General features: G+C 45.0%; 1 protein-coding gene across 3 annotated transcripts in view; it reads left to right on the plus strand.

The window, feature by feature from the left end:
* The window catches only part of SIPA1L2 (signal induced proliferation associated 1 like 2), a 255388-nt gene extending 228766 nt beyond the window's left edge, over positions 1-26622 (plus strand). For all 3 annotated transcript variants that reach the window (XM_040350983.1, XM_040350984.1, XM_040350985.1), the window contains 3 exons: positions 9630-9753; positions 19958-20033; positions 25859-26622. In XM_040350983.1, the coding sequence (XP_040206917.1) occupies positions 9630-9753; positions 19958-20033; positions 25859-26005 (347 nt within the window). In that variant the 3' untranslated portion in view covers positions 26006-26622. The remainder of the gene's footprint in view (positions 1-9629; positions 9754-19957; positions 20034-25858) is intronic.
* Positions 26623-26876: the final 254 nt, after the last annotated feature.

Below are 26876 nucleotides of genomic sequence, written 5' to 3' on the forward strand. Positions count from 1 at the left end.
GCCCGGCATTCGTTTTTTACGTCATTTGCGTTCAGGCTTTTTCAGCGTAAGGCTGCTCCTGCTATTAGGAGGTGCAGCCAATGTTAAGTATGGACGTCGTTCCCGCGTCGCGATTTGAAAATTTTACGTTGTTTGCTTAAGTCGTCCGTGGATGGCGCTGGACGCCATTTACGTTCACGTCGAAACCAATGACGTCCTTGCGACGTCATTTAGCGCAATGCACGTCGGAAAATTTTAGGGACGGTGCATGTGCAGTACTTTCCGCGCGGGAACGCGCCTAATTTAAATGATCCATGCCCCCTACCGGATCATTTAAATTACGCGCGCTTACGCCAGCCCCTTTTACGCTACGCTGCCGCAACTTACGGAGCAAGTGCTTCGTGAATACAGCACTTTCTCCTGTATGTTACGGCGGTGTAGCGTAAATACAATACGCTGCGCCGCCGTTTAAATTGCGCGCCCCTACCTGCATCCACCCCACTGACAATACCCATAAATAAGTAATTTGCCAGGTTTACACTTTTTACTGACGGTTGGCAACCCTGATTAGGATCAACATAAGGAGAAGCAAATCCACATATATGTAGAAATTAAGAAATGTCTTTTACTATCTTGCTTATACAGATCCACATTTCTCTCCATGCACTTAGAATTTACATAAGAAAAAATAATCAGTTTAATTGTGTAGAAGGTCTTCAGTTAGTTTGAAAAGATGAACTGTGGACTATGTCTGACATATTGGGAATTATATACAGATATCCACTGGCCAAATATCAACTCGGTCCTCTGTGAATATTGAACCCAGCAGACCAACTCACTTATCTCTAATTACGAGTAACAAGGAGTATGTATGACTAAAGCCAGCCATACATAGATTTATCATCTGGTTATTGTCACAATGCCAGATCCATGGGTTCTAATCCCCACTTGAATGATTCCAGGCTCTGTTTTGCTAAAAAAAAAAGATACCGTAATTTGGAAGTTTAACTTCATGCTGATTAATGTTGATTTGGAACATACATTTCCACTTTTCTATTTACACGTACATACATTTCCACTTTTCTATTTACACGTACATTACTCAGACATTACCGGCAATGCATAGATTTGTTGCAACACAATCAAAACTTGAGTAGTGCTTGGCTAGCCTGAGTCACAGTTAGAACTAAACATCAGGCAGATGTAAAAGAAACAAATGAATACGTCTGTGGATTCCTTCTTTAGTCTATAACTGTGAGGCCTTGTACACACAAGGAGACATGTCCACTGAAAACGGTCCGCGTGTACACACCATCAGACCAAAATCCCAGCGGACAGAGAACGCGGTGACGTAGAAGACACCGACGTGCTCTAACACGGAAGTTCAATGCTTCCACGCATGCGTCAAATCAATTTGACGCATGTGCGGGATTTCGGGCCGCTGGTTATACGTCATAACCAGCGGACATGTCCGATGAGTCGTACTAACCGACGGACATATTTCCAGCGGACAAGTTTCTTAGCATGCTAAGAAACTTTTAACCGCTGGAAACCTGTCCGCTAGGCCGGAAAACTGTCCGCTAGGCCCTAAACACGACCGAACATGTCCGATGAAACTGGTCCGCGGACCAGTTTCAGCGGACATGTTCGGTCGTGTGTACGTGGCCTAATAGAGAAAGGGGCTGTCATCTGTTTGTGCTGTGTGATGAGGCTGCATAAATATCAGGACTGGATGAACATATAAACAGCTCTTTTATAAGTATTTAATTCATGTAGTTAGCCGTTTCCCAATGCTAAACCTTTCATCCAAATTCTAAATTGCTGCATTTGTAATTTTTAAAGCCAATATAAAGGATTAATTGTGGTAAAAAAAGCACTTGTGAATTTAATTATACTTTTTTTTTGGTTAATTCTCCTTTAACCACTTCCGTACCGCAGGATGTCATATGACATCACCCCCCCCCCCCATCCCGCCGCCATTTGGTGCTTCTCCGGGCTATCCCGTGCCATCGGAGGCCCAGGGAACGAATCGGCCGCCGCCGAACTAAGAGCATAGAGATTTCCGGTGACATCTCTATGACCATCGGAGGCCCATGGAACGAATCGCCCGCCGCCAAACGAAGAGCATAGAGATTTCCGGTGACATCTCTATGACCATCGGAGGCCCAGGCGCGATGTTATGACATCACGCCCGGGTACCCAGAAGTAAACAAAGCTGCAATCGCGGCTGAAAGCATGAGATTGGTGAATTTTTTTTCACAATCTCATGCTTTCCAGCCTGGAGGAGAGATGCATGGTCTTATTGGCCCTGCATCTCTCCATAAAGAGGACCTGTCACACACTATTCGTATTACAAGGGATGTTTACATTCATTGTAATTGGAATAAAAGTGATGGAAAAAAAATGTAAAAACAAAGGCCTGGACTCACAGACACTGGCGCATATTTATGCCGCCGTAGCGTATCTCCTTTACGCTAAGCCGATGCAGCGCAGAGAGGCAAGCACTGAATTCACAAAGCCAGTGCTTCCAAATCTGCGCTGGGTTTCCAAGGCGTAAGTCAGCGTAAGTGGAAGTGGGCGTGAGCCACGCTAATGAGGCGTGATCCCATGCAAATTATGGGCCGAGCGCCAGACAGATACGTATCGCCAACTACGCATGCGCCGTCCCATGGGCGCATCTCAGTGCGCATGCTCACAATCACGTCGGAACAACTGCCTAAGATACGTCAGATCACTGCCTACGGCATGAACGTAACCTACGCCTAGTCATATTCACGTAAAATACGTCGGCTTGAGTTCCCTGGTGCAGCCCTTTGCCTAGATGCTGCTGAGTTACACCTCCTTTATGGGGCATAACTTTACGCCGGACGTATGACTTTACGCGCACTGCGTCGGACGGTCGTACGTTCGTGAATCGGCGTATCTCCCTCATTTGCATATGTGAATAGAAAATCAATGGGAGCGCCAAATACGTCCAGCGTAACTAGTTACACAGCCCCCTGGCATAGTACACGGACCCCCTGCATAATACATGGACCCCTTGCAAAATACACTCCTGTACAACACCGCAGTCCCCTGTACAACACCACAGCCAACAGCCAACACCACAGCCACAGCCAACACTGCAGCCCCCTGTACAACACCACAGCCAACACTGCAGCCCCCTGTACAACACCACAGCTAACGCCGCAGCCCCCTGTACAACACCGCAGCCCCCTGTACAACAACACAGCCCCCTGTACAACAACATAGCCCCCTTTCACTATAAAGACCCCCCCCCTGCACTACCAGCGCTGGGACAGGGACAGCGCTGCTGGCATACTAACAACTAGCGGCAATAATTAAAGGGTCACTAGCGGCAAATAAAGGTACAACCGTATTTTTCAGACTATAAGACGCAGTTTTTTCCCTCAGAAACATGGGGGAAAATGTCCCTGCGTCTTATGGTGCGAATAGATGACGGGCACCGCCCCCCGCCGCCGATGGCACCACCCCCCCACGCCACTCGCATCGCCTCCTGCCGCCGATGGCACCACCCCCCCACCGCCGCTCGCATCACCTCCCGCCGCCTCCACCAGAGGAGAGGCAGGAGAGCGAATTACAGACTCCCAAACCCCCCGTCCGTGCCAGGCGATCTTCCGGCCAGTTCCTGAGGCAGAGGAAGGCGGAAGTGATAACATGAGGTAAAGGCTGTGTTTTTAGCAATGGTCACTCTGCATTTCTATGGGCAATGGTCACTCTGCATTTCTTTTGGGCAATGGTCACTCTGCATTTCTATGGGCAATGGTCACTGTATTTCTATGGGCAATGGTCACTGCATTTCTATGGGCAATGGTCACTCTGTATTTCTATGGGCAATGGTCACTGCATTGCTATGGTAATGGTCACTCTGTATTTCTATGGCATAGTCACTCTGCATTTTCTATGGCCGTGGCCACTCTGCATTTCATGGGCACTGGAAAATATTTTAGTATACCATTTGGTACAGAATTTTTTTTTCTTGTTTTTACTCTAAGGCCCCGTACACACGAGAGCATTTATCCGTGGGAACGGTCCTCCGGACCGTTTCCGCGGATAAATCCTCTGGTGGATTTGGATCCGTTGGCATGTACTCACCATCGCATCCAAATCTGCGCGGATTTCAACCGTGTCGGACAGATCGATCCGGTGAGTCTGTACAGACCACCGGATCGATCCGCTGGAGCCGATTCCAGCGGATAGATTTGTTAGCATGCTAACAAATTTTTATCTGCTGGAAATCGGAAATATCCACGGATAAATATCCGCTGGAACGTACACACCAGGGGATCTATCCGCTGAAACCGATCCGCTGAGATTTTTCAGCGGATGGATCCTCTCGTGTGTACGGGGCCTAAGGTGCTTTAGGTGCGTCCTATGGTCAGGTGCGTCTTATGGTGCGAAACATACGGTAGTTGGAGTCATTTAAAGCCAGGTCACTGAAATACCCTTACAAATCACCAACATGTTGCAAAGTACATTTTCTTTAAGATATCTGAATAAGATTAAAAAAACAACATGAAATGCATGTGGTAGCAATTCATTCAGTTACTTATCTTTATTTAGATGTATAGAATTGTCCAGTTGACAAAGTCAAAATAGCCATGAAAAATTACTTTGGTGGCTAGGCTTGGTGGACCAGAAACTGTCTATGCGCCTTCTCTTAGGCCCCGTACACACGACCGAGTTTCTCGGCAGAATTCAGCCAGAAACTCGGTTCAGAGCTGAATTCTGCCGAGAAACCCGGCCGTGTGTACACTTTCGGCCGAGGAAGCCGACGAGGACCTCGGCGAGGAAATAGAGAACATGTTCTCTATTTCCTCATTGTTCAATGGCAAAAGTCGGCCCGCCGAGTTCCTTGGCGGCTTCCACACTGAACTCGACGAGGAACTCGATGTGTTTGGCACGTCGAGTTCCTCGGTCGTGTGTAAAAAGTTTGTTAATATTTTATTAGTAGTTCTTAAAGATTATGGGCCAAATCCACAAAAGAGATACTCCGGCGTAAGCCGTCGTATCTCTGGTTCTAACTTTGGAACTGATCCTCAGAAGCAGTTTTCCTAAGTTAGGCAGAAGATCCGACATCTGTAAGGGACTTACACTGCCGGATCTTAGGATGCAGTACCGCATCCGCCACTGGGGGCATTTCGAGTCGAAATGCCTCTGTTAGTATGCAAATTAGCACTTAGGGCGATCCTCAAAGCTTTTGTGCCTAGTTTTTTCGCCGTAAGTGTTAGTTTGCCTGGTGTAAAACTAGGGCTGCTTTTACAAAGTGTAAAGTTAGTCACACCTTGTAAAGGCCCATTCAAGCGACGGCATTTGGTATGCATTCCCGAGGGAGAACTCCACGGCAATTTGTAAATTCCAAACCGGCATGGGTTCCCCCCCAGGAGCATACCAGGCCCGTAGGTCTGTTATGGGTTGTAAGGAGACCCCCCCTCCGCCGAAAAATTGACGTAGGGGGTCCCCCTACAATCCATACCAGACCCGTATCCAAAGCACGCTACCCGGCCAGCCAGGAAGGGAGTGGGGACGAGCGAGCGCCCCCCCCCTCCTGAGCCGTGCCAGGCCGCATGCCCTCAACATGGGGGGGTTGGGTGCTCTGGGGCAGGGGGGCGCACTGCGGGCCCCCCCACCCCAGAGCACCCTGTCCCCATGTTGATGAGGACAGGACCTCTTCCCGACAACCCTTGCCATTGGTTGTCGGGGTCTGCGGGCAGAGGCTTATCGGAATCTGGGAGTCCCCTTTAATAAGGGGGCCCCCAGATACCGGCCCCCCACCCTAAGTGAATGGATATGGGGTACATCGTACCCCTATCCATTCACCTGTAGGCAAAAAGTAAAAGTTAATAAACACACAACACAAGGCTTTTTAAAATATTTTATTATTCTGCTCCGGAGGCCCCCCTGTCTTCGTTATTAGCTCAATTACCAGGGGGGGCTTCTTCTTCCACTCTCCGGGGGTCTTCTCCGCTCTCCGGGGGTCTTCTCCGCTCTCCGGGGGTCTTCTCCGGACTCCGGGGGGCTTCTTCCATCTTCTCCCCTCTTCCGCTCTTGACTCGGCGAACCCCGGTTCTTCTGCAGCTCTCCGGTGCCTTCTTCTTCAGCGCTGGCTGCCTGCTATGTTTGTGTGTTAGCTCGTTAGCCGGCGCGGTCTTCTGTGACGTCATCTTCTCTTCTGTTCTTCTCCCCTCTTCCGATGTTGCCTCGTCGCCTGTTGTCGCTGTAATGATGGAAGCGCGCCTTGCATTACATTTATATAGGCATCACCGTCCCATCATGCTCCGGCAGGTACCCACGTGGTGGGTGCCTACCCACGTGCACCCACCACGTGGGTACCTACCGGAGCATGATGGGACGGTGATGCCTATATAAATGTGATGCAAGGCGCGCTTCCATCATTACAGCGACAACAGGCGACGAGGCAACATCGGAAGAGGGGAGAAGAACAGAAGAGAAGATGACGTCACAGAAGACCGCGCCGGCTGCCTGTTAGAAATCGAGCTAACACACAAACATAGCAGGCAGCCAGCGCTGAAGAAGAAGGCACCGGAGAGCTGCAGAAGAACCGGGGTTCGCCGAGTCAAGAGCGGAAGAGGGGAGAAGATGGAAGAAGCCCCCCGGAGAGCGGAGAAGACCCCCGGAGAGCGGAGAAGACCCCCGGAGAGCGGAGAAGACCCCCGGAGAGTGGAAGAAGAAGCCCCCCCTGGTAATTGAGCTAATAACGAAGACAGGGGGGGCCTCCGGAGCAGAATAATAAAATATTTTAAAAAGCCTTGTGTTGTGTGTTTATTAACTTTTACTTTTTGCCTACAGGTGAATGGATAGGGGTACGATGTACCCCATATCCATTCACTTAGGGTGGGGGGCCGGTATCTGGGGGCCCCCTTATTAAAGGGGACTCCCAGATTCCGATAAGCCTCCGCCCGCAGACCCCGACAACCAATGGCAAGGGTTGTCGGGAAGAGGTCCTGTCCTCATCGACATGGGGACAGGGTGCTCTGGGGTGGGGGGGCCCGCAGTGCGCCCCCCTGCCCCAGAGCACCCAACCCCCCCATGTTGAGGGCATGCGGCCTGGCACGGCTCAGGAGGGGGGGGGCGCTCGCTCATCCCCACTCCCTTCCTGGCTGGCCGGGTAGCGTGCTTTGGATACGGGTCTGGTATGGATTGTAGGGGGACCCCCTATGTCAATTTTTCGGTGGAGGGGGGGTCTCCTTACAACCCATAACAGACCTAAGGGCCTGGTATGCTCCTGGGGGGGGAACCCATGCCGTTTTTTTCATTGAAAATTGGCATGGAGTTCTCCCTCAGGAATGCATGCCGAGCGACGCTGTCATTTTTTTTTATAATTATTTGTTTTCCCGGCGCGTCTTTTTTTCACCCGTCGCAACTTTAGTGTCCCGTCGCAATCCACAAAGCCGCCCGGCGTCAATTACGTTTGCGCGATGCACGTCGGGAAAATGACGTCACACGCATGCGCAGTACGGCCGGTGCGGGAGCGCGCCTCATTTAAATTGTAAACGCCCCCCGGAGAGGAGGAACGCCTTACGACGGCGGCACTTAACTTACACGGCTTGAAATTTTTACGTAAGTGCTTTGAGGATCAGGCACTTAGGTAAAAACTTTAAGTCAGTGTAACTTAACTGCTGAAAGTTAAGTTACGCCGCCTGGCTGAGGATTTGGCCCTATACTCTCAGATGAAGCTCCTTATTTTGAAGAGCTATATATGTAACACTGATTCATACTACTAATTGGTTTGACATGCATAACAATTACTTAAAATAAATCCCAACACCAGTCGAAACTTCTCTCATTTTTATGGCTATAAATTACCTAATTTCCTTTCCCCCTAGATGGGAAAAGAAATGACAGGAGTGGTTGTCACTGGGACAGGAAAACTCAGATAGTAATAATAACCTGACAGAGGTTCTAAACATTCCCCATTTTATTGAAACATTTTTTTTCTTTTTTGCAGTTTTTGCAACCAGAGATATCTCCTATCCTTTCTTGACCCTGTGAACTAGGGGACATTTCTAAGGGACACTGTCACTTTAATGGCAAAGTGACAGTTTCTCCTGATTGCCCACCATACCCAGGTATATTCAACAACCAACCCTCCTTTGCCACTTCCCCTTTTCCCAGTCCATCAGAACCCTTGTTTTGTTGCTACAAGGGAGCGAGGCTTCCCGATATGGAGGCACATGTGACTTCCCCTATTTGAAAGTGATTGGATCTGCCTGTACACCATCATATTGGGGGGCAGTAACATTATCCACCCAGGTGAACTGCAACAACACTGCAGTGGGTAGATAAGTAACTACCGTGTTTCCCCGAAAATAAGACACCGTCTTATATTTATTTTTTCTCAAGAAAACACACTATGGCTTATTTTCAGGGGATGTCTTATTTGTATTACCGGCAAGTATGGTACCACAATCTACATTTGTTTGTGTGGGGTGAGAGACTGTTGCTGGTCAGTGCTGGGGAGCAGCTTTACTTCTTCCCCTGAGGACAGAGCATCCAGCTCCTCACTTCACTGAGGAGACTTTTTAATTTCCCTTTCACAGACCGGGACCTGACAGGGGGAGCTGACCTTATTGATGGTGCTGCCGACACCTCTCCGGTCACCGTAGCAGCTGTCACGATGGAGCAGATAAGAAGGGCTGCATGACTTCTTTACAGCTCTGCACCAGTACACTACGGTACATACGCCTATCACGTCTTGTTTCCCGCTCCGCTCTGCTACGCATAGCCACGCCCATCACTACATATTATTTTCGGGGGTATGGCTTATATTTCGATCTTGCTTCGAAATCCCGCTACGGCTTATTTTCGGAGTACGTCTTATTTTCGGGGAAACACGGTAATTGTCGTTTTCCTCATCATAGATGCAAACACTTATGATGGATATAAAAGGGTAAAGAAAAAAGCCAGTCCCTAAATGAGCTTTTTGGAGGCAGAAAACTGCATCACTTTCCTACTGTGCTTCCTTTTTGTACAGACTTTTGTGAATCTGAATAATAGACAAATTAGTATTCCATCGGTTTGCAGCTGCTGAACTTGCCATCACAGAAGAAAATAGGAGGTTTAATAAAATATGCTAACAGGATTTCTGTAAACATTGTCACCCTGTAGCAGATCAGCTCGTAGGATATCTCAAAATAAGTCATAAAATTGACATTATTTTCACTGGCATCAAGGCTATAATAATGAGCACAAGCCCACACTTTCAACTGTACAAGTGCAACCAAGCTTCAAACTCATTACTTTCTGGAGCTGTGCAGTATCTTCTAGCAAGGATGAACTGTCCTTGAGTAGCAAAGATGCTTAGTTAGCATACAGTATATCTGAAATATAAATGCCGCTGTTTAAAAAAGGATAAACAAAACAAAAATGGAACTCCTGCCAAACCTTTTCTTATGTTTCAAGTAGATTGACAAAGGTTTTATTGTATTGTGACCTTCCCCTTGCATTATTTTGCATTCCTTCCCCAGTGTACTCAAATCTTAAAAAAAATATATATATTTATTTATGTACTATGTAAGTTTTTTGCTTCTTTTTTTAATATACTGTGCAGATAATTATGACAGCAACAAGCTCCTATTTCTATCATGTTGTTTTTTCTTTTTTTGCAGATCAATGCATGGAATCGTTTTGCACTTTAAATGACATGGAGTATGGACAGAGCTTTAATGCATCTCAGAAGCATTCTTCTGGCTCCCACTCTGTAAATGAGAAAGACTATGGCGACGCCACTGGGTATGTACATAAGACCGATACAGTAAAACCTTGGTTTGCGAGCATCATTTGTTCCAGAAACATGTGTGTAATCCAAAGCACTTGTATATCAAAGCATTTTTTTACAGGGTATAAAAGAGAAGAGAAGCACTTCTAAGTGTAGTAATAAGTTGTACCTTCATTAAATTTAACCATATTGCTACACTTAGAGGCTCCTCTCTTCTTTTTTTATACTCAGTTGTGACATGACGCTACTCTTATATTTAAGACATCGCTTGTATATCAAGGCAAAATGTATTAAAACATTTTGCCTGTCTTGCAAAACGCTCTCAAACAAAGTTACTCTTAAACCAAGGTTTTACTGTATTTTAGACGGGGATTTTTTTTTCTTGCTTGTCTCCACCCCCTACCCACCCCCTAGAACCACCTGTTGTCTCTACCCCCTACCCAGGGAGGGGGAGGAGAGGTTATGCATATTTGCAAGGTTACCAGCACACTTGCATACAGGGACTGGGTGTATGCCCTGAATGCAGACTGTGTTCAGGACATACATCCCTGTAAACATACACATGGATGTGCATGAATATATGCGCACAGCCACTGTGTATTTTAGCTTGCTATTGACTTCTAATACCAGCTAGCTGTACACAAGACTTACGACTCGCAGGGACCAAAACAAGCGCAGTTTTTACACTATACAGTACTTGTTCAGGCATGAGTCTGAATTCACCTTAGCTATCCTGCCAGGAAGTTGACACTACAGACTGCCATTCATAGGGAGCAGATAGAATAGATTCCTCCAGCGGCAATAGACAGCCCACCCCCATAGACAGCCCCCATATGAAGAAAAAATAGACAGCCCCCATATCCAGCACAGCAACAATAGACAGCTTTCCCCCAAATCCAACAATAAAAACTCCCCAATATGATTATTCAGCAACAGCTGAGATGACAGCCCCATCCAGCAACCTTGCTTGACAAATTACCAAATGTACTCAGTAGCAGTCAGAACAGGCTAGCACACCACACTGGGAGCTATACCGATGGACTTCTTGCTGTAATGAATATTAACAGGATTCGTGCTCATTAGTGTTTTTTACATACAGGTGTTTTCTCAAAGAGAGTAAACATGAATTGCATAAGAGCCGGTTCACACTGGGGCGATCCGACTTCCAGCGCGACTTCCAGAGGCGATTCCGACACGACTTGAATGTGAACCACAGGGCGATCTGAGGCGATCTGGGGCGATTTATAAATCGCCTCCAGGACAGGGAATGTCAGAAATGGCCAATCAGAGCTACTAAGCTCTTCTGACATTCTTCTTCCTGTTTGATTTCTTCTTCCCTGTTCCCTGTTTTCCTGTGTCTAAAATGCTCTCTGTGCGTTACCTAATGGCAGCTGTCATAACAGCTGGTTTGGCAGTATTGACATGCTATTGAGCTAATGTTGTCAAGGATCTATTGCTGTTGTCATGTGAACTTGTGTTCCGATCTGGGATCTATTGTTGTTGGGGGACCTGTTGTTCCTGCCAGGGATCTAGTGTTTTTCAAGGATCTATTGTTCTCATGTGAACTTGTGTTCCGATCAGGGATCTATTGTTGTTGGGGGATCTATTGTTCCTGCCAGGTATCTAGTTTTGTCAAGGATCTATTGTTGTTCTCATGTGAACTTGTGTTCCGATCAGGGATCTATTGTTGGGGGATCTGTTGTTCCTACCAGGGATCTAGTTTTGTCAAGGATCTATTGTTGTTCTCATGTGAACTTGTGTTACGATCATGGATCTATTGTTGGGGGATCTGTTCTTCCTGCCAGGGATCTAGTTTTGTCAAGGATCTATTGTTTTTCTCATGTGAACTTGTGTTCCGATCAGGGATCTATTGTTGTTGGGGGATCTATTGTTTCTGCCAGGGATCTAGTTTTGTCAAGGATCTATTGTTGTTCTCATGTGAACTTGTGTTCCGATCAGGGATCTATTGTTGGGGGATCTGTTGTTCCTGCCAGGGATCTAGTTTTGTCAAGGATCTATTGTTGTTCTCATGTGAACTTGTGTTCCGATCAGGGATCTATTGTTGGGGGATCTGTTGTTCCTGCCAGGGATCTAGTGTTGTCAAGGATCTATTGTTGTTATCATGTGAACTAGTGTTCCGATCAGGGATCTATTGTTGTTCTTGTCATTTGAAGTAGTGTTCCTGTTAGGGATCTACTTTTTTGGGGAATCTATGGTTCCTGTCTGCATCTACTATTGCCAGCATGGGATATACTGTTCCTGCCAGGGGATCTATTGATGCCGGTGTGCTCTATTGTTGCTGTCTTCAAGAGGGAGTTCATGCCGCCATTCTCTGTGCAAACAAGTGGCATGTATGGAACTACAACCAGCATGCCTAGGCAAGGAAAATAGACATATAATAAAAAGGTTAAACTTACTTTTGGCAGTGCGGTCGGTCTCAGACAATATGCCCCAATCCTCAAAGGTCAGGCGAGAAATGTCCAGCCAGGCATTGTCCCTCTTCATTTGGTCCTTGTAAAAGGGGTCCCTCTTGTCGTAGAGGCATGGTCTCTCTTTTACCAGCCTTATAAGGGACTCATTATCCACGGCCTCTTTCCTAACTCTGACAGCCATGGTGCAAACAGAGACAACGTACTAAGAAAGTGAAAGTAATCCGTGCCAAGAAGGTGGGGGCTGCCTGGGGACAGGGGAGTACCTGGTGGCTTCTGGGTAAATTCCTCTCTGCTTCTGGCAAAATCGCCTCACTATGAACAGGGATCAGACTTGAAAGCTACTTCCATTGAAATCAATGGGTAGGAATCGCCTACAAGTCGGATTGAAGTCGTACAGGAACTTCTTTTGAAGTCGGATCGCCTTGAGTTGTGTGTATTAACACTGCTCCCATTCACTTGCATTGTTTTTCTTGACAGCACGACTTGGGACGACTTGAGGCGATTTCAAGTCGGATCCCAAATCGCCCCAGTGTGAACCAGCGTGCATCTTGTTTTGTTTACAATAAAGGAAGAGGTTTTCTACAGTTCATTAGTGTAGTGGTTACTTTTGTTCTAAATTGTAATTTTCTATTTAAAGTTGTTCTGCAATTAACATGAGTATCTGAACAAACATGGCTGAAAAAGGCCTGGCTCGAAGTCTCCGCTCTAATTCATCCCAAGACATTTTGGACAATTTAAATTTCTCCAACTTTGTGGGAACAGTTTGGGGATAGTCCCTTCTTGTTTCAACATGACTGTGCACCAGTGCACAAAGCAAGATCCATAAAGACATGGATGAGTGAACTTGGCGTGAAGGAACTTCACTGGTGTGCAGAGTCCTGACCTCAACCTGATAGAACACCTTTGAGATGAATCTAGATTTGGGAAAGATTACTGTCCGTAGGGGACCGAAGGGCTGCACAATAAATGCCAAAGGGCCTAAGGATGGGAACCAGGGCTTTAGATTGTAATTATTTATGCAAGTCCCACTAAAATGAGAAGTGGCCCTTTGAATTTTTGATAACTTGTTGGGATAAAAGGCTGAACTCATTATTCCCACACAAAAATGTTGCAACATAGAATATTACTATAGTAAGTTGTAAACCGTGATTAGGCTGTAAGTAGTCAAAACATTTTTTAAGACTTGAAATAAAGAATACCTCCCAGGCTTCAAAATTGTTCTTTGAAGCAGGATTTTTACATCACTATTCATTAGGCTTTGACATATTCCAGAATGTGTTTCCCATAGATATTGTTACAATATATTTGTCACCAGCTGTCTGTATAATAGAAACTGACAGGTGTATATTAAATCTAACCTGAATGAGCAAGGCTTTTCAAATAGAGTGTAGAAAAAAATTATATAAAGAATTTGGTTAAAAGTTTTGAACTAAAGATGCAATGCATACATTTTATTGATAAATGGAACCCAAGTATTTCATCCGCACTGGTGCTGGAGTATTGATCCCCATTAGATGCAGGCTTAGGCCCCGTACACACGAGGAGACATGTCCGATGAAAACGGTCTGCAGTCTGTGTATACATCATCAGACCAAAATCCCCGCGGACAGAGAACGCGGTGACGTAGAAGACACCGACGTTCTCAAACATGGAAGTGCAATGCTTCCACGCATGCGTCGAATCAATTCGACGCATGCGCGGGATTTCGGGACGCTGGTTACACGTCATAACCAGCGGACATGTCCGATTAGGTGTACTAACCATCGGACATGTCCGATGGACATGTTTCCAGCGGACAAGTTTCTTAGCTTGCTAAGAAACTTTTGTCCGCTGGAAACCTGTCCGCTAGGCTGTACACACGGTCAGACATGTCCGCGGACCAGTTTCAGCGGACATGTTCAACCGTGTGTACGCGGCCTTAAGCACTGCAACTATATAATACTGTAGGTGTTTAAATGTGTATGTGAACAGCTACGTATGCATATGCATTTAAAAATGCAAAAAAAAAAGCATTTACAGTTCAGTGCATTTAGGGTATTGGTCAAAACAGTGTGGGCCAAATCCTCAGCCAGGCGGCGTAACTTAACTTTCAGCAGTTAAGTTACACTGACTTAAAGTTTTTACCTAAGTGCCTGATCCTCAAAGCACTTACGTAAAAATTTCAAACCGTGTAAGTTAAGTGCCGCCGTCGTAAGGCGTTCCTCCTCTCTGGGGGGCGTTTACAATTTAAATGAGGCGCGCTCCCGCGCCGGCCGTACTGCGCATGCGTGTGACGTAATTTTCCCGACGTGCATCGCGCGAACGTAATTGACGCCGGGCGGCTTTGTGGATTGCGACGGGACACTAAAGTTGCGACGGGTGAAAAAAAGACGCGCCGGGAAAACAAATAATTATAAAAAAAAATGACAGCGTCGCTCGGCATGCATTCCTGAGGGAGAACTCCATGCCAATTTTCAAAGAAAAAAACGGCATGGGTTCCCCCCCCAGGAGCATACCAGGCCCTTAGGTCTGTTATGGGTTGTAAGGAGACCCCCCCTCCGCCGAAAAATTGACGTAGGGGGTCCCCCTACAATCCATACCAGACCCGTATCCAAAGCACGCTACCCGGCCAGCCAGGAAGGGAGTGGGGACGAGCGAGCGCCCCCCCCCCCTCCTGAGCCGTGCCAGGCCGCATGCCCTCAACATGGGGGGGTTGGGTGCTCTGGGGCAGGGGGGCGCACTGCGGGCCCCCCCACCCCAGAGCACCCTGTCCCCATGTTGATGAGGACAGGACCTCTTCCCGACAACCCTTGCCATTGGTTGTCGGGGTCTGCGGGCGGAGGCTTATCGGAATCTGGGAGTCCCCTTTAATAAGGGGGCCCCCAGATACCGGCCCCCCACCCTAAGTGAATGGATATGGGGTACATCGTACCCCTATCCATTCACCTGTAGGCAAAAAGTAAAAGTTAATAAACACACAACACAAGGCTTTTTAAAATATTTTATTATTCTGCTCCGGACGCCCCCCCTGTCTTCGTTATTAGCTCAATTACCAGGGGGGGCTTCTTCTTCCACTCTCCGGGGGTCTTCTCCGCTCTCCGGGGGGGGTTTCTGCTTCCGCTCTCCGGGGGGGGCTTCTCCCCGGACTCCGGGGGTCTTCTTCCATCTTCTCCCCTCTTCCGCTCTTGACTCGGCGAACCCCGGTTCTTCTGCAGCTCTCCGGTGCCTTCTTCTTCAGCGCTGGCTGCCTGCTATGTTTGTGTGTTAGCTCGATTTCTAACAGGCAGCCGGCGCGGTCTTCTGTGACGTCATATTCTCTTCTGTTCTTCTCCCCTCTTCCGATGTTGCCTCGTCGCCTGTTGTCGCTGTAATGATGGAAGCGCGCCTTGCATCCCATTTATATGGGCATCACCGTCCCATCATGCTCCGGTAGGTACCCACGTGGTGGGTGCACGTGGGTAGGCACCCACCACGTGGGTACCTGCCGGAGCATGATGGGACGGTGATGCCTATATAAATGTGATGCAAGGCGCGCTTCCATCATTACAGCGACAACAGGCGACGAGGCAACATCGGAAGAACAGAAGACCAGAAGACCCTGGCGTCACAGAAGACCGCGCCGGCTGCCTGTTTGAAATCGAGCTAACACACAAACATAGCAGGCAGCCAGCGCTGAAGAAGAAGGCACCGGAGAGCTGCAGAAGAACCGGGGTTCGCCGAGTCAAGAGCGGAAGAGGGGAGAAGATGGAAGAAGACCCCCGGAGTCCGGAGAAGCCCCCCCCGGAGAGCGGAAGCAGAAACCCCCCCCGGAGAGCGGAGAAGACCCCCGGAGAGTGGAAGAAGAAGCCCCCCCTGGTAATTGAGCTAATAACGAAGACAGGGGGGGCGTCCGGAGCAGAATAATAAAATATTTTAAAAAGCCTTGTGTTGTGTGTTTATTAACTTTTACTTTTTGCCTACAGGTGAATGGATAGGGGTACGATGTACCCCATATCCATTCACTTAGGGTGGGGGGCCGGTATCTGGGGGCCCCCTTATTAAAGGGGACTCCCAGATTCCGATAAGCCTCCGCCCGCAGACCCCGACAACCAATGGCAAGGGTTGTCGGGAAGAGGTCCTGTCCTCATCAACATGGGGACAGGGTGCTCTGGGGTGGGGGGGCCCGCAGTGCGCCCCCCTGCCCCAGAGCACCCAACCCCCCCAATATATAATATATATGCAAAGATACAGATATGTCAAGCACATCAATATTGCACAATATACATATAAATGGTACAGAACATAAATATCGAAAAACTAAATACAACGTTTCCAATGAAAGAGAGAGTTTTGACTCCATTAGCCTGACATGTTTCAGGAAATCCAATCCTTTCTTCGGAGGCTCTTGGTAGGAGAAACTACAAATATATTCTAGAATGGAGCAAGAAAGAAAGCATTTCAGAAAATAATTCCAGAGAACACCAACATCATTGAAGCCGCAAATACATCTACTATACATACCAGACACTGAACTTTGTAAAATTATTCATCAAGATGTTGTGGGTAACAAGCTCATGTTACTCATAGATTTTTGAGCTTGAGAAGACCTGCGGGCATAATCTTGACAACCTCTGGGCAGGGCTCTGTGAAAGCACTGTACAACAATCCTACCTAAAAGTTCAGTGGTAAGGAGAGTGAATGCATGCAGCAGGTGGAATATGGAAGATTTGTTTCTCATAAAATTGAACGTATGTCATTTCTGCAAGAAACCTAGAAACATGAAACCAAAAATTGACAAATTGGGGATCTGTCATCTAGTCTATGGAAAGCATTAGCTAAATCAATATACAACATTGTAGTTGTAAAGTGTTTTTGGAAATATATGCACAAACTGACATGCTTTGCATAGAAGTAGCTGGTGAGAAACCACCGCCACCTTCCCCCGCCTTTTTGGTGCAGCTCTGTGTCCATCACCACTCCATGGACTGATACACTTCATCTAAAGACAACTGGTGAGAAACACACTTAGGCCTCGTACACACGACCGAGTTTCTCGGCAAAAACCAGCAAGAATCTTGCTGGGAGATATTTTTTTGCAGAGGAAAACGGTCGTGTGTACATTTTCGTCGAGGAAACTGTTGAGAACCTCGACTAGCCAAAAAGAGAGCAAGTTCTCTATTTTCTCGACGGGAGTCAGATTTGGCTCGTCGAGGATCTCGACAGGCTGGTTTTCAACGAGAAACTCGGACGTCTGTATGTTAAGAAACCTGCGCTTGCTCAGATTAAAGTATGAGACGGGAGTAAAAGTAGCATTTGTAATAGGGATAACACATTTTTAAAGCTGTAACAGACTGAAAAGTGCAAATCGTCTCTTACCAAACTTTTATTTAACACGCAAACACATGAAATTAGCAAAAGCAGCCCCAAGAATTTAGCCAGTGGAATCGAACTTCCCCTGCCGTTGTATGTGTTGTATGTCACCGCGTTTGAGAACGAGGAGATTTTGGCTTGACTGTGTGTACGCAAAGCAAGCTTGTCGAGTTCCTCGACAAGCCTAACAAGGAACTCGATGTGTTTCGCCCGTCGAGTTTCTCGGTCGTGTGTACGAGGCCTCACACCTTCCCCTTTTCTTAGCAAATGTCTGGTAGTGTGTCCACCACCACTCCATGGACTGATACACTTCATCTAAAGGCAACTAGTTAGAAACACACTTACACCTCCCCCATGTCTTAGCAAATGTTTTGTTATGTGTTCACCACCACTCCATTGACTGATACACTTCATCCAAAGACCACTGGTGAGAAACACACTTACACCTCCCCCTTTTCTTAGCAAATGTTTCGTTATGTGTTCACCACCACTCCATGGACTGATACACTTCATCTAAAGGCAACTGGTGAGAAATACACTTACACCTCCCCCTTTTCTTAGCAATTGTCTGGTTATGTATCCACCACCACTCCATTGACTGATACGCTTCATCTAAAGGCAGCCAGTGAGAAACACACTTACACCTCCCCGAGGAGAAAAATATGGGTATAGATCATTTATTACCAGCCTATGTTGTGAAAATAACTAAGCATATGTTTAGGATGGGGCTGGCTCAAATAGAAGGGGCATCGTAAAAAAAAAGGGAGAATGGAAGTACGTGTCTCATATCAGGTACCCCCTTAGCACTGGCTCTTGTAAGTATGAATCAGTAATTTATCACCCTTAACATAGGGGTGCAAAGCCTATTGCATTAGGGTGTGCACCCCAAAACTGAAACACACATGCATGTGTGTATATATATATATGGACAGTGTCGGCAAAGCAGAGGACGTGTTTTTTTAGGAGCCCTGTCTGGGGAGGGGGGGGGGGTTGGTGAAATATCAGGGTTCTAAACATCGATCCTCCAGATTAGGGTGTGCCTAGGCCAGGGCTCAAAATTTCAAGTCCTGAGCCACTAGCCAGGCCTTAAGAGTTACTCGCCACCAGTTGCCCTACCCAACACCTCCCCTGCCCCACCCCTAAGTCCGCCCCTAAACACACCCTTGTAAATTATCTCATAAAAACACACTGTTAAATATTTTAAGCAGAATTAAGTTCCAAAAATAAATATTAACAACTTTAACAATAGTAACATAAAGCATATCAGTACCCATCTGTGCAGGCTCAGTGTGCCTGTGAACGCAGCCTTACAGTGCCCCATCAATGCAGCCTTACTGTGCCCCATCAATGCAGCCTTACTGTGCCCCATCAATGCAGCCTTACTGTGCCCCATCACTTGCAGCCTTACAGTTCCCCATCACTTGCAGCCTTAAAGTGCCCCATCACTTGCAGCCTTACAGTGCCCATCACTTGCAGCATTACTGTGCCCCATCAATTGCCGCATTACTGTGCCCCATCAATTGCCACATTACTGTGCCCGATCAATTGCCGTATTACTGTGCCCCATCAATTGCCGCATTACTGTGTCCCATCAATTGCCATATTACTGTGTCCCATCAATTGCCGTATTACTGTGCCCCATCAATTGCCGCATTACTGTGCCCCATCAATTGCCGCATTACTGTGCCCCATCAATTGCCGCATTACTGTGCCCCATCAATTGCCGCATTACTGTGCCCCATCAATTGCCGCATTACTGTGCCTCATCAATTGCCGCATTACTGTGCCCCATCAGTGTGCATCTTCCGCTGTGTGTCATGGAGCAGGGTTTGTGTTTGGTGGCACTGTGTGATAAGGTCCCGCCCCCCTAGACCGGCTAATGTGATAGGCAGAACACCGATTCAATCTACTATCACATCAGCTGGGGGGGCGAGACCTTGTCACATCGCGCCGCCAAACACAGACCCCGCTCCATGACACACAGCGGAAGATGCCCGCTGTGTGTGATACAAGAGGGGGAGAAGGAGAGCGCTGCCGCTCTCTGTGTCCTTCGGCTGACAGTTTCCTGGCTTCAGCCAGGAAACTGTCAGCCTGGTTCACCCCCGCTCCTCACTCGCCCTGGAATAAATTCCACTCGCAAAATGCGAGCAAAGCGTGACATTTTGAGGGCTGGCCATTATGACTCTTAGGACTTATAGTGCCCCATACCCTATATAGAGCAGGCCTGCAAGATAACTCTGATTATTCTTGTAATTAAGGCCAGAGAAATCTTGTTTTAAGATAAAAAATGTCCTGGCTTTTTTAGTACAAATTTGGATTGTGGTGTGTTATTTTTGTTTGCCAAGAGAATCATTTAATTTAGGAATTGTTATGGTTCAGATTATTATAAAGCACAGCAGTCACACTGAATGTATTTGATGTGATTGATTTATGAATACACATCGTGTTTTTGTTGCAGGCAGGGCACCTCACTTACTGGAAAAGTAAACCAACTTGAAGTGATTCTGAAAAAGTTACAAACAGACCTTCTTAAAGTAAGTAACCATTCTATTTATAAAAACATTGTTTTTATAATTCAGTCAACTTGCAATTATTTGTGCCAAGTTTATATTTTCTATAATGTAGTCTTCTGTCAAAATCTATGCGCTTCCTAATACTTTTTACTTATCTCAATTCTTTTATTTGCATTAAGACGCGATCGGTCCCCGGAGCTGAAGAACGGGGAGAGCTGTGTGTAAACACAGCTTCCCCGTTCTTCACAGTGGCAGCTTCATTGATCGTGTGTTCCTTAATATAGGGAAACACGATCAATGACGTCACACGTCCAGCCCCGCCCCCCTACAGTTAGAAAAACATATGAGGTCACACATAACCCCTATAGCGCCCCAGAGTGGTTAACTCCTAAACTGCAATTGTCGTTTTCACAGTAAACAATGCATTTTTATAGCATTTTTTGCTGTGAAAATGACAATGGTCCCAAAATTGTCCGATGTGTCTGCCATAATGTCGCAGTCACGAAAAAAATCCCGAAAAAAATCGCTGATCGCCACCATTAGTAGTAAAAAAATAATTTATAAAAATGCAGAATAGCAAAAAGTTAAAAATATTGAATTTTTTTGAAAATTGTCGCTCTATTTTTGTTTATAGCGCAAAAAATAAAAAACGCAAAGGTGATCAAATACCGCAAAAAGAAAGCTCTATTTGTGGGAAAAAAGGACGCCAATTTTGTTTGGGAGCCACATCGCACGACCACGCAATTGTCAGTTAAAGCGGCGCAGTGTGGAATCGCAAAAACTGGCCAGGTCCTTTTACCTGCATAAAGGTCCGGGTCTTAAGTGGTTAAAGGATAAATTCACCTTTTCAGAAAAAATTATAAATGCACATTATTTTGCAGGTAAAAAAATGTGCATTTATGATTTTGTGTTGCAGGTGCTTGTAAAGCATTGCACCAGTGATCATCAGGGGGGCTGCTGCACAATGAAGGTAAAAAATCTTGAGTCTGTAGAACCACTTTAATCTTGATTTTGATCTTTGGCAACAGTTTGGGTCATAGTGGTGGTCTCACTGTATAATGGTAGTGATTATGCTTCTTTTGGTGGCACTCACAGTGTGTTATAGAGAAGGGAACTTCCAGAGATATCAAGCACCCCTTCCCCCAAACACAGAGGTTGACTGACAGAATTGTTCATCCCTGTGTCATGTGCTATTCAGATCAAATCTTTGTCTTGGGCAATAATACTGCATCACGTCACCAACGGAAGACTTCTCCAAAGCTGGATCTTTTTTAGAAAGACAGACAAAAAATGCAAATTACAGTACATGGTATTTTCACAATTTATTTTTCAAAGTGTACATTAATGAAGCAGTACTTGTCTATTTGCATGAAAAAAAAAAAAAATATATATATATATATATATATATAATATATTCATATAAGTTCATATAACCTGTATATTTAAAAAATAAAAAAAATTCAGCTAAACTTCAAACATATTTAGAATTCGATTCAATTGGGAACATATGCAAATCTGGTTGAAAGTGGTAGGAATTCTGACTAAAGCATTTATAAATTGTCCCTTATATTTATCTATTAACTACCAAAGCCCCGGACCATTTTGCTGCCCACAGACCAGGCCACTTTTTGCGATTCGGCACTGCGTCACTTTAACTGACAATTGCACTGTCGTGTGACGTGGCTCCCAAACAAAATTTACGTCCTTTTTTTGGTGGTATTTGATCACCTCTGCGGTTTTTATTGTTTGCGCTATAAACAAAAATAGAGCGACAATTTTAAGAAAAAATTTAATATTTTTTTACTTTTTGCTATAATAAATATTTGCGCAAAAGTTATAGCATCTACAAAATAGGGGATACAATTTGGGCATTTTTATTATTATTATTTTTTACTAGTAATGGCAGCGATCTGCAATTTTTATCGTGATGGCGACTTTATTAACTATTTATATACAAATTCTCTGCTGCTAAAAAAAAAACCTGGGGAAACTTCCTGTTCTTCGTATGCAATTTTTATTGTGACTGCAACTTTATGGCGGACACATCGGACACTTTTGACAAATTTTTTTGGACCATTGTCATTTTTACAGCGATCACTGCTATCTTTTGGTGGTATTTGATCGCCTCTGCGATTTTTATTTTTTGCGCTATAAACAAAAAAATTGCGACAATTTTGAAAAATATATAATATTTTTTACTTTTTGCTATAATAAATATCCCCAAAAAAATATATATATATAAAAAAAAATGTTTTTCCTCAGTTTAGGCCGATACATATTATTCTTCATATTTTTGGTAAAAAAAATTGCAATAAGGGTTTATTGATTGGTTTGCGCAAAAGTTATAGCTTCTACAAAATAGGGGACTGTTTTATGGCATTTTTATTAATAATATTTTTTTACTAGTTATGGCGGTGATCAGCGATTTTTATCGTGACTGTGACATTATGGCGGACGCATCGGACACTTTTGACACCATTTTGGGGCCATTGTCATTTTTACAGCGATCAGTGCTATAAAAATGCAATGATTACTGTGAAAATGACACTTGCAGTGAAGGTGTTAACCACTAGGTGGCACCGAAGGGGTTAAGTATGCCCTAGGGAGTGCTTCTAACTGTAGAGGGATGGGCTGTGTGTGACATGACAGTGATCACTGCTTCCGATTACAGGAAGCTGTGATCACTGTCCTATCACTAGGAAAACTGGGGAAATGCATGTTTACATCAGCATTTCCCCATTCTTCCTCACCGTGACACAATCGCGGGTATGCCCACGGACATCGAGTCTGCAGGACCCGTGGTCGGAGTCACGGAGCTTGTGCGCACGTCCACAATGCCGATTCTTAAAGGGGACGTATATATACGCCCTTTTGCGCAGCCATGTCATTCTGCCAACGTATTTAGTTGTGTGGCAGTCGGCAAGTGGTTAAAATGAATTATCTAAAAGGCAATGCATACACAAGCACATGTAACACTGGGGCTGATTTACTAAAACCGTAGAGTGCAAAATCTGGTGCAGGTTTGCATGGTAGCCTTTAATAGCTAGATTCAGAGAGCTGGCCGCAACTTTGCGGCGGCGTAGCTTAGCGTGTTTAGGCTACGCCGCCGTATGTTAGCGAGGCAAGTACTTGATTCTCAAAGTACTTGCCTGCTAAGTTACGGTGGCGTAGCCTAAAGCGGGCGGGCGTAAGGGCGCCTAATTCAAATTTGTTTGAGGAGGCGTGTTTTATGATAATGAGGCTTGACCTGACGTGATTGATGCGCCGGGCGCCTACATTTCCCAGTGTGCATTGCAGCTAAGTCCGCCGCACGGGCCTATTGATTTCGACTTGGACGTAATTGACGTCCCTATTCACGGACGACTTACGCAAACTACGTAAAATTTTCGAATTTCGAAGCGGGAACGGCGGCCATACTTTCTATTAGATGGAATAACTTTAGGCCTGATAAAGCATTACGTAAACGGCTTATCTGTACTGCGTCGGCCGGGCGTATATTCGTGAATAGACGTATCTAGTGATTTACATATTCTACACCGACCGCAATGGAAGCGCCACCTAGCGGCCAGCCTAAATATTGCACCCTAAGATAGGATGGCGCAAGGAAACACAGCCACAATCCCCCACACTGTCACCTAACCCCCTTCCTCCCTTCAGGCCAATGTCGCCACTCCTGTCTTCTCTGTTGTACTGGTCTGGGGTTCTCTGAGCCACACTTGTCTTCTCTCAACCTCTCCTTGTACCTCTGTGCCCCCGCCTGTCCCTGTTTCACTGATTTGAGAGATTCCAATCTACCCTAAGCAGTGTGGGGGGGGGGAAGGGTGCAGGACATTTACTGTAGGGGATCTTGGGAAGGTAAGAGCTTCCTCCAAACCCCTTCCAGGAGTGCATCCACACTGTGGAGCACCAGCTATCCTAATATATCAAACAGGTACCAAAGAAGCTGCTGAGGTAGCCAGAGGACAGCCTAGATCAGTGATGGAGAACCTTGGCACCCCCATTTCCCATGATGTTCATGCACACTGCAACGTAGTTGAGCATCATGGGAAATGTAGTTTCAAAACATCTGAGGTGCCAAGGTTCACCATCACTGGCCTAGATGCTGTACCTCATACACTACACAATGTGCCTCATACACTGTAAACTTTGCTGTCCATTCTCATACCCTCCACACTTCTCTCCCACACATACACATTAAAGGCTATGTTGCTTTACTACACATATTACCCACCTTCATAACTTCAGAAACTCCTCTCCTGCACATACTATCCACTCCATATCCTTTGCATTCCTATCTGCACATACTGCCCCCCATTATGCCCTACCAACTCATACCCTCTGCAGTTCTCTTCTGCACATACTGCCCACTCTCATACCACCCTGCTCATCGTATACGATGTAAGTTAAGTAAACCAAAAAAAAAATTACTAATTATCCCTGTATAATAAATATAACTAATATTATATATAATAAGCAAAAAGCACAAGAAAAGTGCAATCAAGTATATACAATCTCCAAAAAACAATATATACACATTTCCTTTTGTGGAACAATCCATATAAAAAAATCCATACAATAGTAAAAAATGGCAAAATGTCCAAATCCTCTTTAAAAATGTGCAGCAAAACCATGTGTCAATAAAGTCCACCACACTCTTAGGCCTCGTACACACGACCGAGGAACTCGTCGTAAATGAAACATCGTTTTCCTCGACGAGTTCCTTGTTAGGCTTGTGGAGAAACTTGACAAGCTTTCTTTGCGTACACACTGTCAAGACCAAATCTCCTCGTTCTCAAACGCGGTGACGTTCAACACGTACGAGGGCAGGGGAAGTTCGATTCCACTGGCACAACCCTTGGGGCTACTTTTGCTAATCTCATGTTACCGCGTGTTAAGTAAAAGTTTGGTGAGAGAGACGATTTGCACTTTTCAATCTGTTACAGCGTGACGAATGTGCTATCTCCATTACAAACGCTACTTTTACTGAAGGTGCGCTCCCGTCTCATACTTTATTCTGAGCATGCGCGGGTTTCTTAGCATACACACGGACGTGTTTCTCGTCAAAAACCAGTCCAACGAGGAACACGACGAGGAAATTGAGACTCCCGTCGAGGAAAAGGAGAACTTTTTCACTTTTTTTCTCGTCGAGTTCCTCAACAGTTTTCTCAATGAAAAACATATACACAACCGTTTTCCTCGGCAAAAAAGCTCTGCCACCAAGTTTCTTGATGGATTCTGTCGAGGAAAACGGTCGTGTGTACGAGGCCATACGTGTAAAACTGTAAATTTCACACTAAGATGGAAGTTTTGCACTATTGTATGAATTTTTAATATGAATTACTCCTCAGAATGAAATATGTCCTTTTTTTTTTTTTTTTTTTTTTTTGATGTTATGCAATTTATTGCACTAAACAACACTTTTTATTGAGTTTTTATTTATATTTTTGCACTTTATATGTAATATTAGTTTTATTAATTATACAAAGATTGATAATGTATTAATATAAACACTTTTTGGGTGGTAGATATATTTCTTACCACTGTGCTGCGTGTTATGATTTCAATAGCTGTACTGATATTTTAGAACAGCCAATTTATAGGAGGGTTATATTTTTATATTTCTAATGGGGGAAGAGGGTGCTAGTAAAAAATACCTCTAATGGGGTGTTGAAACCGTGATTATATTTTTATATAACCGCGTATATTTTTATATTGCCATGCACAAAACTTTTTAAGTATAGTTTTAACAAAAAATGAAAGACTGGAAACTTGGTGTATTCATGAAGCTGTTCTGCTGAAACTGTAATTTGTTTTTAATTCTTACATTTCCCATTGCCTCTTCACAGGAAAAAGAGCACAAGGCAATGTTACAGGCTGAAGTCCATCATTTGCGTCAACATAATATAAGGCTTCAAGAAGAATCCCAGACCGCTTCAGCCCAGCTACAAAAATTTACAGAATGGTTTTTCAGCTCAGTGGAGAAGAAAAACTAATTTTTTTTTCAATGTATACATTAATGTTTGGACTATAATATGTAATAATGCGGCAATATGACATTTTAAATTAAGGTATAACTAAAGGCACTTATGGGTAGTATGCAGAGGGATTAGAACACTTGTGAGTTTTCATTGCTACCTGTGCCCCCGTTTGGGAGATTCTCCCTCTCTATTTGTCCTGTTTATCATTATCATTGAAAGTAAAAGTAACAGAAAATAACACATTTTGGGTCATCCCCAGAAAAGTAATAGATGGGAAATCTTCCAATGGAGGACACAAGTTTCTGGGGATCCCCAAGAAATTCCCTTAATTTGCATGTATTTCTTCTAATTTCCTGTTTGGCTCTGGGACAGGAAGTGAAGGAAAATCTCCGCAATTGGACACAGATGAAGAAAAAAAATCCCGAAATCCCTAAATAACTATCCGAAATGAAAAAAAAAAATGCCTTTACTTCTACTTTAATTGTAACTGACACTTTATTAAAAGTTAGAAAAAAAAAGGTTTGTAAATATTATCTCTGTTTGTTAGGACAGTGAGGTTGTGAACACCTAACTTGAATGTATAACTTGCTATGCTAGAGATTTTCAAATATAACTTTCTTGTTTAAGGTGCACTTGAATTACAACTCAATATGCCTCATGCATTAAATAGAAGGTGAATGGAGATGTGGCTCTAGCAACCTCTTAGAGTCACACTGTTATTTTTCTAGTGTAGTTTAGAAAATGAAATTCGACATCTGACAGGTTGTTATGGGCATTACAGGCACTTTTCATCCCTTCCAATTCTTAATCATGAGGCTAATTGTTTTTTTTTTTTGTGGAAGATGCTAAAAAGGTTGGATAGATGTATTGTATAGCAGAGCTACAC

The sequence above is a fragment of the Rana temporaria genome, chromosome 4 (genome assembly GCF_905171775.1).
Source record: "Rana temporaria chromosome 4, aRanTem1.1, whole genome shotgun sequence".
In the NCBI taxonomy this organism is placed as follows: Eukaryota; Metazoa; Chordata; class Amphibia; order Anura; family Ranidae; genus Rana; species Rana temporaria.